Source organism: Branchiostoma floridae, chromosome 6 (genome assembly GCF_000003815.2).
Source record: "Branchiostoma floridae strain S238N-H82 chromosome 6, Bfl_VNyyK, whole genome shotgun sequence".
Classification (NCBI taxonomy): Eukaryota; Metazoa; Chordata; class Leptocardii; order Amphioxiformes; family Branchiostomatidae; genus Branchiostoma; species Branchiostoma floridae.
Window position 1 is genome coordinate 27,261,068 of NC_049984.1, and position 15,345 is coordinate 27,276,412.

General features: G+C 42.6%; 1 protein-coding gene across 1 annotated transcript; it reads left to right on the top strand.

Annotated features, from left to right (window-relative positions):
* The first annotated feature begins 342 nt into the window (after window positions 1–342).
* Window positions 343–2,212, top strand: LOC118418319. Its single transcript, XM_035824176.1, has 2 exons — window positions 343–746; window positions 862–2,212. Exons 1-2 carry the CDS (start codon window positions 707–709, stop codon window positions 1,125–1,127), a joined length of 306 nt encoding a protein of 101 aa, XP_035680069.1. The 5' UTR covers window positions 343–706; the 3' UTR covers window positions 1,128–2,212.
* The last annotated feature ends 13,133 nt before the right edge of the window (window positions 2,213–15,345 follow it).

Genomic DNA, 15,345 nt, shown 5'->3' on the forward strand with positions numbered 1-15,345 from the left:
GAGTGTCAGTACCAGCTACGACGGGCTCCCCGTTTTAAGCTGCCACTGAGCCGGTCCAACAGACATTCGCAATCGTTTATCCCCAGGGCCCTTACTCTGTTGAATGGCAATTAACGCACTATCACATCCGTATGACGTGTACCGAACTCATTGTTACAAATGTTGTATAGTAAACGTCTGTAATTTGTGTTTTTAAGCAAAATTATAAGTCAATGTAAAGTATGCCTTTAAAATTGTAATAACTTTTTAAACAATGTTTAATAACGAAGCTTGTAAACACCAACACAATTCAGGCTAAATTGCCTGCAAAGTGGTGATTTTTAATAAAGTTCAAAGTTCAAGCAGTTGTAGTGTAAATGGACAGCATTATTGATGTAGCCACACCTCAACACTGTCTCCTCACTTACATTGTATGAAATACAAATTTTGAACTTGGGATCCATGGTGTACCACTATATGTTTTCTAATAGTGGTACAGTTTTGTGTACAAATATGGGCTGGGCATTCTAAAGTCTGTTGTTCCATGTTATCAGCATGTTATATTGGAAATTTCAACTTCATTGATGATGATGATGTCATTCAGTATATCATTTTTTTTCTTTTTCAGAGCATGTGGATCTGCCAGACGTCCATGACTTCGATGGCGTCATGGACTTGATGATGGCACTGGATGGCGTTGAAGTTGAAGAGGAGGTCCAGGTAGACAATGACAAGGACATGGTTAATGCCTGGGCCACGAGAGGAAGGTATTTCACAGAGACATCCAGAACATCACCGAAAATTGCATACTCGGATACGCCCTTATATCTGTTTATACATCTGATATCTACCGATGATGTCATTGGGTATATTTTTTTCCAGAGCATGTGGATCTGCCAGACGTCCCTGACCTCGATGACGTCATGGACTTGATGATGGCACTGGATGACATTGAAGTCGAAGTTGGAGGCAAGACAGAGGACGGCGACACAGTGCCATGGTTCGGCAAAGTAGCTGATGCCGTTACAAAGAGGAGTCAGATCAAAGTACAGTGGTATGTCATCACTCCAGACCACAGCTACAAGGTGGAGACAGGAGGATGGGAGCTGACGTGCCACACACTAACATTAGCACAAAGGCAGTCATAACCTCTATAAAATTCAGCATTGACATGACCCTCCCAGAGGAGGAGATGCTTAGCGTTATGAAACTGATGTAGAATAGTTTTCCAGTTACATTTCCATTTGTTTCCCCTAGTTATTCCTTTGATATCGTTTTTTTTAATACTTGGGCATATATACGTAAGGGAAATCGTATTTAATCGTAAAACCTAATTTCTGATATGGATAATTTCGTAATAACAGACGTATAAGTCGGTGAGCCGCCCACGCCACATTCTGAAGTGCAGGAGGGTAAGTTTCTTTTGTAGCTGATTATCTACGTGATACCATAGGCATGGATGCCGAACTGCGGAAAGAAATCCTGGAGCCCCTTTTTGGTCGAGATGGGGTAACACCCGCTGAAAACAAAACGGTGTTCGAGAGCCTCATGTATGAGGAAAGACATCAAGCCAGTGAGTTCGCTGTCTATAGCGATTATTTCGAGGGACGGTTGGAGCCCATGCTCCGGGAGAACTTTGCAACATCACAGCTTCCTGGCTTCCAACAACGACTCAAGAAATGGACAAACAACAACTGTGAAGCATCAACCACATCTTGAAGCTGGCAATCCACTGGCAGCCCCAGGCTCTGGGAAACTTGATCGACAAGCTCCGCGAAGTTGTACGCGGCCAGTGCATTGAGCTGGAAAGGTGTCTGGTGACTACCAGCTCTGCCCAGAGTTTCGCCAGTTCCGCGTGCATGATGTAGTGTGGATGCGCATGACAAACGAACAACGTGAGAAGCACCTTAGTCGCTTCATGCTGTACAAAGCACGTCCAGGGAGGAGGACAACCTGGTGGCGAGCAGCAAGGCTGCGATGTCCTCCTGGTTGCAGCGGGCGCCTGAACAGGCAGATGGTGGCATCCCCGAGGAGCAGCCAATCCCCGACTTGGAAGACAACATTCTCGGCGACCTTGAGTAAGATCATAGATGTCATAGTTGTAGATCCCCGTAGTGACAGTTTCTGTTCTTGTAGCTCCATTATTATGCATGTCTACTTATACGCAGTTCTGTAGCTAGCTGTATGGCAAAGTAGTATGTTCGAACACTGTATCCTGTATTGTTGATAATGTTGAGTTAAGTTTAGTTTAGTTTACACTGCCATGTCTTAGAGAACTGCGCCAATTCCATATCTTTGAGGACAAGAAGTCCTCATTCAGCCATAATCATTCTTGATATACAATCATTGTCATAGCAAGGACATCAGAAATCTTCTTTCGAGGTTCATATCATCGCTTGTGCAGTGTATGAGACTCCCTTGGAGTTCTGACCTACATACGGTCTGTCATACCTCTTGCTCAGGGAAAGAGGATCAGAGAAAATATAAACTTTATGTTGGACCAGAAAACTATAATATATATTGGTTATTTCATATTTATTTGCAGGAATCGATTTTAAACTATATGTCTATATTTCATTCTAAAGTCTATTTTCCTATTTTCTACCAGTTTCTGTAAGGGCATGGCGGGGCTATTCAATACTGTTTCACTTAAAATCCCGTACCTTCTTTTTTTTCCATAGTGGCGTTGGGTTAGGCTTAGGTCACATTTCCAAACCGGGGCCTGGCCGGGATGTTTTAAGAAACGAAAAATTAAAATGTATACCTAGAAATATACACAAATCATGCCCACGAATCTTATTTTGACATTTTGTGTATTTTGATGTCTTTTATGTCATTCCTTTCGCTCTCGAAAGCTGCCCGGTCGGGCCCCTTTTTTGAAATGTGACCTAAGCCTTAGAGGACGAGCTAATTCCCGACATTGACGAGAACATTGTAGTTGATCAGGATGTAGTAAATCAGGATGGGGGATGTATAGAACTAGGTTGAAATGACCTGTGTGATGGTTCCAGGACCCTACAACTATGGCCCTTAGAGTGGTTAACATGGCTAGCGTGCTACGAAACAAAGTTCATGCTAGACATATTGCCATCAAAACTCACTTCTAGTACTGGTCCATGAAGACTTGCGATGGTGACCCAGACCTGCTGTGGTCTCGTCTGGACAATATTGTCAAGCACTACCAGGTAAGGAGACTAGGGATGTTACAACTTTACGTTCATGGAATCATAGTTCACTGAGTCTGTAAATGTAGAAAAGAATAATTGGCACTCTTTGGTATTATGAATATACTGTTTACTTTGCCCGTGTCCCGTCATGATCAGTGAAATATTAGCTCTCTACAGGTAAAGTGAGTGAATTGGTGATTTGAGATCCATTTCTATTATTCCCACCAACGGAATGCACATCATTTTTCAGGATGACTACAGAGACTGTTTTGTGGGGAATGTCCATCTTCCGGGGGCTGTTGACACAGAAGTGGCGTAAGTAGTGCATTTCTCTTGTCAACTCCATCATTATCATCATTGTGAACTTAACAATAGTATGCCTTAGCAACTTCATTTTCCACTTGCACTGGGTCACAAAATGACTTTGATCCCCGGCAAAACTATATCTAAGTTTTCACAAAAGTCGGCCCCAAGAAAAATGATCTATGCACTAGATCATAAACATATGAGGAAATGAGCCAGCGTTACCACGCTACCGACGACAGCCAAGACGGCTAGACGAAGGAAGTGAGGCACACTGGCGTGCGACCCCCAAGGACTTCTACCGCCAGGTGATTTTCCAGGCGTGCGATCTACTGATTGGCAAGCTGTCACAGAGATTTGATCAGGACTTCCTCAAACCTGTTGTTTCCATGGAGAAGGTCCGCCTAGAGGCTGCCAATGGTAATGACTTCTCAGGCCACATGGATGAGGTCATGTCTTCCGTATTCGCGAAAGACTTGGATCAGCGCAAGCTTACTATCCACCTCTCCATGCTCCCAGACATCACCAAGAAGGTCATCAGCATCCGCACCATCTGCTCCGCCATGTCAGCTGGGTCTCACCGCACAACATTCTCAGAGACTCACAAACTGCTCAGGCTGTACCTCACCATCCCCATTACATCCTCAACATCCGAGAGGGCGTTCTCGTCACTCAAGAGGCTCCTCACCTACCTCCGGTCGTCCATGACGGAACAGAGGTTGAACAACTGCATGCTGTTACATGTGCACAAGGACATTGTAGACACTATGGACTTGAATGCCATCGTCACTGACTTTGTATCTCTGAACGAAGAGCGTATGCGCTACTTCGGAAAGTAACATGTTAACGGATACTAAAGTTATAGAATGCCAAAGTAAATTCCACAGTCGAAGATGTAAAAGACCAAAAATGACAGATGTATTGTTCGGTATACCATACTGAATGTATTTAGTAATTTGTTCAGTCTTACTGATCACTTAGATTTCATACTGATGGCAACTTATTTTAGCGGAAGTTTTTTTAAATTTTTATATTCGTATCACTTTTTCAGAGGATGTTATCCGTATACTAAAGATACGGTCATTCCTATAAATATATCTACTTGCCAGGTACGTGCATGTTTGATATGTATGCATTGTAGTCTCCATTGCGTTTTAGTTCTTTTGCGTAGTATCATAGACTGACTGACATTTCAACCCCTTATCTTCGCATTTGCTGTTTGCCCTATGTAGATAACACTACCTGGGAGACCACAGATACAGATCCGAGTGGCTGATATTCAAAAGATTTGGCGAGTAAATTGCAAAATTTGTACTTATAATTTCTTCTAAAGAAAAAGTTCATTAATAAAACACAGAACAAATGATAAAAACAAAAAATTTGTGCAAGGATTTATCTATACCATAATATACTGCCCTCTTTACAGGAGTTCTCGAGGATCATGGACATGCCCAAGGACCCAAGGCTCCATAACAACAATAAAGCAGCTGCCAGACAATGGGTCGTGAAGTTCCGAGACACTACATACCTCGACGACTGTACGCCATACATGCACTGGAACACCCATACTTTTTCACTAATTCTTTTCTTAAACTTTACTGTCATCTTTTCACAAAAGGAAATAATAATAAAAAAGACTTCTAACAGACAGTCCTTTCCATGCACCAGGCATATGTTTCTGCCATGGGAGGAGCTCGACCACACCCAGTTGCTCCCCGCGCCAATAAGCCCTCAACTGGCTCAAGCAAAATCAAGATGGCTGGAGATCCTTGGCTACAAAGATGTAAATATATAAACAAATATTTTCTTTAGCTGTAGCAGTTGGAAAGCTGTCCACATCACATATTATAAAAACAGTGTGAACAACATGGAAACAATCCAAACATGTTGTCCAATCCAAACATGCATGCACAATGTTGTCACACACAATGAAATAACAAATGAATACAGTTACTGCAGTACTGGCTATTGCTCAACTCAAATTAACTTACTGGCCTGACATGTCTTTTTTCTTCAGTACCATCAGATCCTTCGAAACGCAAGGGAGTACAAGGTCGTTGCTCTACTGAGCAAACGCTGTTGGGCTCTTGTACTACAAGTGTTCCAACTGTGCCAGAGCAATTCAATTGCAACAAAGGACAGACAGGCAACAGTCCTGATGTTTCGACCTTTCAACGGCCTGCTGGAAAAGGACATCTTCCTGTGGCTATCGAAGTATGCCATAGTACCACAGGGAGCAGGGATGAACGTTAAGACATTGGTGGAGAGTCTTTCCTGTGACAGTGTTGAGCAGGTATGCATACTGTAATACATCTGTACAGGTCAGCAATGTACGTCATGGAATACGAAAACCGAGACCTATTTGCGGTGATCAATGAGCTGAGCAGAAAAAGGAAAACATGGGACCAAATACGGCACAAAAAAGAGCCACCTAGCAATGTTTGTCCGATATAGTATACAATTACAAATGAGACCAGTCAGTCAGGAAGGAGTGGACTTCTCAAAACACCTGTACGTACCTGAAGTGGACATCACAACAGGCAAAATCCATCATGAACGTGAAGACCATAATCACATACTGAAGCGGATTGCAAAGCACACGAGAGACGCGGGTCATGACGCTATAAATGTTCGTAGGTTTGATGAGGCCATGTTGCCAGACAAAACAGACCTCGGACATGCTGCTTTGGTCGGCCTGCGCAAGCAGTCTGTAAGTGATGCGGAGATCTTTGTCGAAGATCTTAAAGACAATGTGTTTAAACATGTCTACAATCACCCTATCTGTAATGATTTATTGTATACATTCCAATTATATGCTCTTCTTATTCTAATGTATGTGAGGAACTGGGCTTGGGAGTCGCTCTCCAGCAGACATATATTACCTATTGATGCTTTTTCACCCCCAGTCCGACATGCCCAAGATAAGACGACAAATGGTGTCGGAAATCAAGCACAAGAAGTCCTCCGTAGAATACCATGCGATCAATTAATGGTAAAATTATCATTTTCTTTATTCTTAAAAGTGTCAAAAGCATTCATAACACCAGCCTTAATCTTTTTTCCTTGTTTACATTGAAAACTACATGATGGCAAGGAAGAGGGTGACCGTGTATACACAAGCCTCCAGCAAACATGGCCTTGGGCTGCCACCCAAGTTTGTGTTCAGAAGAAAGGGCATGATTCTGCAAAATAAGCTAAATCATCCAGAGGGGGTGTCGACGCATTGGAGCCCTAAGGTATCGTACATGCTAGATACGATGAAGGCCACAGCCAAAACCTTGCCAAACTTGATGGCCCAGAACATGTCCAGCCAACGACAGTGGGCCATTAACATCCTCGACGACTATTCCGTCCATGTGACCGAGGAAATCAGGAAGGATCTATTGGCCCGGGGTTACATCCTTGTCTGCATGAATGGCGGAGTAACAGGGGATGTATGGATGGATGTATGGATTTCGGTCCAATTCATTCTTTCTGGTGTTTTTCGTTTGAACGGGCAACTAATTCTTTTGGAGACTATCAAGCTTAAAGTCATGATACTGAAATTACTATGATGAGAAAGCACTGCAATGAGTAATGATGAAGAGCAGGTACTGTGGTATGTTGCAGAGTATATCCCTCATGCACCATTGAAGCGCTATCTGAAGTGCAACAACAAGATTGCCAATCTGTGTGTTTCCGTTTTGGCCCGATGGAAGAGCCAATGTAACAACAAGTCAGATAAGTCTTTTCTGGATTACACAGAAAGATGGTTAAACACTGAAACACTGTCAATCGTGGGGGTTACCGACCAGGTGTACCTGTTCTTCCGCGCTGTGGAAAAGGTTGTAAGACCTATTGCTAACACTCAATAGCTACAACACGGTATACCAGGGTATTTTTTTTTCTAGCGCCATGCTGTCACAACACATGAAAGTCTTCTCAACAAACCAACAGTGTGGAACTGTGTGGTAGGACTCAAAGAAGGTAGTATTTTGGAGATGGTCGTGGTGGACGAGGCCCACTGCATGGATCAGATGGCCATGCGTTTCGACCTACTAAGTATCAGGGACAGGGCAGAATGAGGGAAGACAAAGTTTATTGGACTGGCACACGTAACATAAACACGGACAGCACATATATAGTTTGTTGCTATTCCTATGTCTTTATAAACTGACCCCATGTATGTACTGTGTATTGTGTAAAACCATCCATTGTGATTATTGCTCCCAGTATGGAACTGCAAAGTTTCCTATGGTTTGGAGGCTACCTGGGAGACCAATGTAGATTTCCATTAGTGGTAAATGCTCAGCATAGATGAAGCATGGAGATGTTTGGAGGTCCATCTCCAACTTCTTGAAACCATCCTGTCCCGTCCTAGCATTGATGCAGAGACAATGTAAAAACTCAAACATAGTCGCCGACTGGGACGTGGAAACCGAGGGCTGGAGACTGTACACCGGCGCAATGAGCTCCATGCTCGTTATACAACAACGATCGTGAACATTTGAAACAAAGTTCACAGTTCAAGCCTTCAAGAAGGGAAAGACTACACAGACTGGGCGACCTTTCCCGGGAAGAAGTCAGTTCAGGTTGTCAGGACGGTGTTACCGGAAAATCTGTCTTCCAAAAGATTGCCTCGGAAGAGAGAAGACAAAAAAACATGCTGGGATGTCTCTGGTCGAAATAGCAGCGCCTGTCCACCATGGAGGCCAAAATGGATATATTGCTCGCGGTAGAGGCGAAACTCGACAAGTTGTGCGCCATGGTGAAAAAGCCTAGGGATCGGACTTAACCCTATTCAGACCGGGCTTTTTTGGTCATCCCTGGACCGGGGGGGGGCTTTTGAGGCCCTCCACTTCTAAGTCCTATAACTCTAAAACGACGTGCCGTAGGGCCACCAAATTTTCAGGACATAATTTCGACATAATATTTAACAAGTATTTGACGTTCGACGTTACGTTGACGTAAGATGACGTAATTATGACGTCATCAATTTGATTACATTGGCCAAACCCATGAAAAATGGGTATTCTCAGAAAACTTCAAGTTATGCTACAAAAATGTAACAAGTGCAGATAACAGAATAATAATGTTTATTACGACTTGCGTTGCCAATAGCAACATCAATGACGTCAAAATGACTTCATAAAATGACGTCATGCACATCTAAGATACGAGTTGGGCTCCGCCATATTATATCCACCACCTTGAATTTTGAAAAATACTTTTTTTGCATCAAATAATCACAAAGGGCAATGGAAATAGACTAAATTCATTTATTTAGATGGTTTTTGATGAAAAAATACCAGGTAGTTACAAATTTTAAGGGATAATTAGCTTGTTATTATTGATCTCGCCATTCGGTCCGCCATCTTGGATTTTGGGCTGATGACGTCATCAAATTAGCATAATTTATGCATACATAATTATGAAAGATATGCTGAATAATATAAGATTTTATTTATGTAACAAAATCGCAGTAATATAGAAAATAACTGAAAAATACATAGTTAGAATCAAAAATAGTGATTTTTGGCAAAACTGCCTGTCAACAAACGGTTGCCATGGCAACAAGAAAAAATGGAAAATTTGTCAAACTTCGTAAAATTGTTGCCAACAATATTTTAGGAAAACTCATCAAATTTGGTGGCTCTAGCTTAAGCCGTCCTGGCGTTATAGGACATCGAAGTTAGCGCGGGCCTCAAAAGCCCCCCCCCCCGGTCTGAATAGGGTTAAGGTAACTCGCGCGGTGGACAATGACAGCGTTCTTTTATCTCACCACACGGCATAGACACAACTTGACAAGTGTTTTTTTTCATGACATTCTCTCATGACATAATAAGACTCAGTAACATTCTCTTTTAATTATAGGAGGAGCCACATCCATCCCATGGACCCGATGATGAAGATGTGCAGCAAGGAAAGGTCACTTGTCGGATGCTGCAAGCTGTGGCAGCTGACCAATCCCAGCCCGTCAGGAGAGTGTACGACGCGGTAGCGGAAGAGAACGTAGATGATGTGCCGAACTTCAATTCCTTTCTGCGCGCAGCTGGAACGCGGCAGGGCTGCCCTTGTCCCTCCCATTCCGTACGATGTGGGGGATGTGGGCGGAGACTTGGAGTGACTTCAGTTAACAGCTTCACAAAAAAAAGAGCACTAGATGAGTACACAGAAAAGGCAACTCTCCTCAGTCAGGATGCAAGTCAGGAACGCCACATTATACAGAGCCTGTGACCTGCCAGAGAGTTGCGTGCTTGGGCTGTGAACAGGCCGACACCTCTGCCAAAACTCACTGCAGAAAAGACGCAACGAATCAAGGATTTGAAACTTCTCGGCCAGATTACCAAGAACTTCTGTTCACAATGGAGGAAATGCTACTGACGTTGGCAAGAGGGCAATATCCTGCAGGAGTAGAAAAGCTGCGCCAACAACTGCAGTGGTACATCAAAGGTGTTCACACAAAGAAAAAGAGGGGTGACATTTGTATTATTCAACCCTCAAACCACCGTATGGGGTCAAAACTGACCCCAGGCGTATATCAATGTGTGCCATTATGTCATTTCTGGTCGAAAACAAATTTCCTTTCAGGAGTTTGTTTATATATCTGTCCTATAACTTATACGTTTTCGCCGAGATTGACTTATTGTTGATTAAGTTATCCTCGAAAGTTTATGCATGGTCCAGTGGGGTCAAAACTGACCCCAGCATTTTTTTAAACAAACTTTTGCGACCCACACCTAAACTCCTTATTGTAGTATCACGAAATTTTCAGAGAATGATGTACATGTAAGCAAAAATAATTGTAGCAACTTTTGTGCCATTATCATGTCATATGACGGCATTATGACGTCATCTAAGTAATATCGGCCGTCATCTTGGATTTTGACTGATGACGTCATAAAATTAGCATAAATTACGAATATTGAGTCCTGAAATTTATGTTGAATTTTACAAGATGTGATAAACAATTGTTATTTGCCAAGAAAACCTTAAAACTTAAATGTTTAGTACAAAATTAGAAAATTTCGTAATAAATATGTCTGTCAGAATTCCGTTGCCATGGCAACATAAAAAATGATGAACATACTTTGTTCACTGAAAATGTTTGCTATCAACATTTTCTAAAAAGTTACCAAGTTTGGTGGCCCTAGCATAAGCCATTCAGGCGCTATATGGCATTGAAGCTGGTACAGGCATCAAAAACCTCCTTCCCGGTCTGAATAGCGTTGGTGCAAAATGTGGTCCTCATGATCTTTTGCATAAATCATGATAATGAGCTAGAAGTATTCTCAGCTAATCATGTCAGACTGTCCCACATAGATTAATGAAACTATACATATATACAAATCACAAAAAGTTTCACACAAAAAACTGTATTTGTACAAAACGTTTTGGGGTCAGTTTTGACCCCATACGGTAATCTACGTCACAAAAAAGCTACGGCGGTTTGAGGGTTACGATGGGCTATAAAAATATTATTGAATGATTCCTGAAAGAGTTAGGGGAAATCTGTGCTGTCCCCCTGCAGACGGGAAAGATTCAAGATAATCTTTTACAACGCTAGTGCACTCTATAACCACCAGTCTGACACCGAGTACAACTTTTGTGCAGGAATCGAGGGAGATTGTCCTTGGTCAAAGGCTAGTGTCTCGAAGAAGTAACATGCCAGTATGTGCCGATACTCAAGAGCGTACAACAGCTGCTTAATGGTAAAGGCATATACGAAATGGTGTCTAATAGACAAATATTGTCACAGGATGGATAATACAGAGATGCTTTGCAAATCATCCTTTATTATGACGATGTAGAGATAGATAATCCCATTAGATCATATGCAGGCAAACATAAGATGGGAATCACTTTTAATAATATTCCCTTTGCAACATAGACTACAGGTATCGGTCAAAGCTTGAGGCGATTAGGATTGTTTCACGTGTGTGACATTCTCTGTTTGAAAAGTGTTTTCTTGAGCTAAATCCAAGAAAAGATGGACCGCCCTAGGAGGAACGGACAGTCGTTCCCGTGTAGTGTTTGTGCACTGCAATGCGGTACTAATTCTATTGAATGCAGTAATTGCCAAGTGTGGACGCACAGGTACTAGGTATGAACTTCTTTTGAAAGAAAAGATAAGGACATTAGAACTGTTTTTGTAATTCTATTATGTCAGAATGCTTTAACCGATTGAAGATTATTATTATGCACAGTCAGGAATTTCATAGTGTCTCTAATGGTGGCTGGGGTGGTTGTAGCCGTTCTTACCTGTTTGGGCCTTAACAAACTAAAAAAAACGGGGTCTTTCTTGAATCAGGAAATATGTGCAATAGTAACATGTTTAAACATCATCTTTGTCAGTACTGGGAATTTTGAGCACCAGATGATGTTAACATGGCAGAGACAAACATGTTATGATGACAACTGTTAATGGTTCTTATGCGAATTACCTAGGTGAAAACGCACTGTATGAAAAAGACAACTTCATATCAACACGAGCGCCACAGAGCAAGAGATAGCCAACGCACGAGAGAAAGCCAACGCACGGGAGCGTATTCGTGTAAAGAACTTGAACGAAGAGTTCCGTCAGCTTTATAAATTAATTGGTCATGTTTCCTGACTCGACGGGTACAATGAGATACCGTCAGAGTCCAGCGAGTTTAGAATGACTTCTTCAAGAGGATGGACGACCAGAAACTGGAACGCTTACCGGAGAACGTCAGACCACGTGTTCCGGTAACGGAGGAGGTCTACCGGACTTTTTTAGCAACGGTGCTGCCGCTTGTCTGTATGAAGCACATACCCTCCTTCGCTTACCATACCCGAGAACATGCGTACCCTTACTGACAGAGGATTTTGTGAAAACGATGGAATAAGCAATCATCAGTCGATGTCAGTTGGATTGTACGGTCATAAGGACTACCACCTGCTCATCCGTCTTTGACGGCACTCCAGGAGATCCAACCATGCATTCTACGACTTTAAGGCCGCCGACAACACCCACCTTATGAAAGACGACCGTGTTGACAAGCCAGAGTACGGCCAACTGTTGAGACCATAACAGGTGCCTAAGGGTGGTTATAGTTCACAGGTAACCGTGTTTGTCGCCACAAACAGTCAACACAACACAATGCTTAACTGGACACACCGCATAGCAGTTCAAGACCGAATCAAACCTCATCACCTCCGCAACAGACTCAACCAAACCTCTCCCTGACCTATTATATATAAAACCTGGATGAGCTGCTACCTACACACCTTGATCATTAGCATATGAGAAGGGAGTAAATTGTCCTTGCCTAGAGAGTCCTCCCCAGACCTCTGAGGGAGTTCATATATGTCATCGTGGCGCATCGTCTACAGAAGTATGTTCGAAATACCGTACTACAAAACAGACTTGTTGTATCCTACATTTTAGCTATGTCTGTTCTTTTTAGTAATGCATGTAGTACATGTATTTGTCAAGTGATTTGATGGAGATTTGCAAGGCACTTTGACGTCAACAGGGGTAGGTCAGAAGACTCAATAGATTAGGGGGTTTTGTTGCTCTTTTGATGCTCTGATGAACCTTTGGTTCAAATCGGACAGAAACATGCCATACCTCTGTCTTGATAAGACTTCGTTCTAAAGTTGTATTCTTGAGCCACTAGCATGTCATCGTAGAGATAAGACTGATATGAGCCTTCTGCAAAGTAGTGTCTTGATGTCCTCAGTGACCATTGGACAAGTATGGAAAATGGTGTTGATACCAGAACTCAATAACGAGTCACTTATGGGGAAGACGCTAGAGGGAATGATAAACAGTCTTGTGGATGCGCTCTTTACGGCCAGCGAGGTGGCAGCGAGTTCATTCGAGGCCAACGAGAAGGCCAACTTGAGGCAGTTGGATGGGAACAGGATGTCAGCAATGCGGGGTGAGCCGAATGTCTCGTTTATTGGCTCAGACTAAATGACCTTTCAAATGATAGAAAAATTACACAAGCTTACAATATTTAGGTAGAACAGGATCAGTACTGGGTCTTCACATACAAAAAGTGCAGACACGGTTTTCAAAATGTTTGGATAAACCCATTCCATAACGCAAAAGTGGCCACACATTTTAGAAACGTTGTAAAAGAAACTCTGAAGGGCAAGGTTATCCAAGGACAAGGAGAAAACTACAGAGACTCGCAAGAAGCAAACACATGAGCAGAGAAGGACAAGGTTATCCAACGACAAGGAGAAAACTGCGCAGGCTCGTGACAAGGAGGCACCAGCGATGCGAAGTACAAGGTTATTAAAAGACAGGAACAAAATTACGTCTATTTCTTTTAAATGGCGCCTGTTGTTAAATTGCCACTCTTAACGATTTTCCACAACAATCATGTCCCTTTTTCCACGCCCATCTCATATCCGTCACCGACCCTCTATTGGCGACATTCGTTCAAACGTTTTAAGCGTCTACCACGTCTTTTCTGCGTCCTGAGCAGCCGTCACTCGTGTTTCCATCTCGATCGGCTCTCACTTCGCTACAACTTTAATAGGTATTGTTTTTGTTTTTACTCCATCCTCACTGCTTATGTCATTTTGATGATATTGCCCGCTCGGTTTAGTGCATTCTTTCTTGTTTTACTCCTTAGTATTCCTGCCCTGCGGTTTTCAATTTGAGTTTAATATACTGGTATTTTTCCAGCTCCCAGATTTATTTTTTGTTCTTTAGACTATACACTATAATAACATTAGCAGGAGCCGGGCTGAGGGAAAGTACTATCAGGAACAAGAGCAACAGGAACTTAACATTATTTGTGGCCTTGACATCCAGCACACCCATCTAACTTAGCTGAACAAGCCCCCACTGTACCAGAGGCACAGTCCCCGAAGTCTGGGTTTCCAAGAGGCTGGACAGCTGTAATACTTTAAAGACCTGACTGACAGAACCCGGGTAAGCTGGATGTCTTGCCATAGCCAATAGTTTTGCTCTGTCACCTGTTAGGGTGTATGGAAGATACATTGCAACAACTACTGTTACTCTCATCAAGGGACAGGTAGTGTTGTCTCAGCATCCTGCTGTAGGTATAAGATGATTTCCACACTTGAAGCCAAAGATCACCAGACCCATGTGACATCTCGAACACTCTGCAGGACAGAAATACACATATAATATTATTGCACAACAATGGCAGACAAGACATTTTAACAAGAAACTATGAAGCTTGAAACATAGCACATATATTCTCTGTGACAGTTATGACTTCAGCATGATATAATGAACATGCTTTCTACTCGGTCAAATTCTGCGACTAGCGTAGTTCACATTTACAGTTCCCGTGGTTCAAGTTTGTTCACAGTGTAGCTCAAAATCAAACAGGGGACATAACAAGTTGGGCAGCAGGTATAAAGCTGCGTGTAACACGTTTATTTAAACCCATGTAAAATACCACCTAAGGTACTTGTGTGAACTAAACAAGACGGTTTACATAACCCAGTAAAAACAACCCGTATGACCTGACCACGCCACCCCGGTCCTTTGTTCCGTAGATGCAGGACTCGGTAACAGAAACGGACATTCACACACATAAACATCACTGAAACATCGTCCACAACCTCCGGATTCAACAATAGAATTAAAATCAATAATGTTTAAAATACGCCAGCAAAGGCGAGGATTTTGGACAAACTTTATCCTTTCCCTGAGTTCCCTGCGTGAAAATTATTTCCCCCACAAAAGGCCGCCATGACCCTCATCAACAAAACAGTTTTCCTCACCGGTAGCGTTCTTTGTCAGGTTGAAAATGCAATGTACATACTAACCACCGAAACAGCTATACGCCCATTCCTCGTTAAAGGGGCAAATTGCTGTCGCACATAAGCAGCAGGCCACAGTTTTCTTTAAAGACACAATGACTACGTATTTTGCCCTTTTCCGTTACAAGTACATGATAGT

Excerpts from the sequence above, each read along its gene's own strand:
- LOC118418319 (XM_035824176.1), top strand. The coding sequence starts at position 707 with ATGACAAGGACATGGTTAATGCCTGGGCCACGAGAGGAAG. Across the intron at positions 747-861 it reads GCCTGGGCCACGAGAGGAAG|AGCATGTGGATCTGCCAGAC; the intron begins GTATTTCACAGA and ends ATTTTTTTCCAG.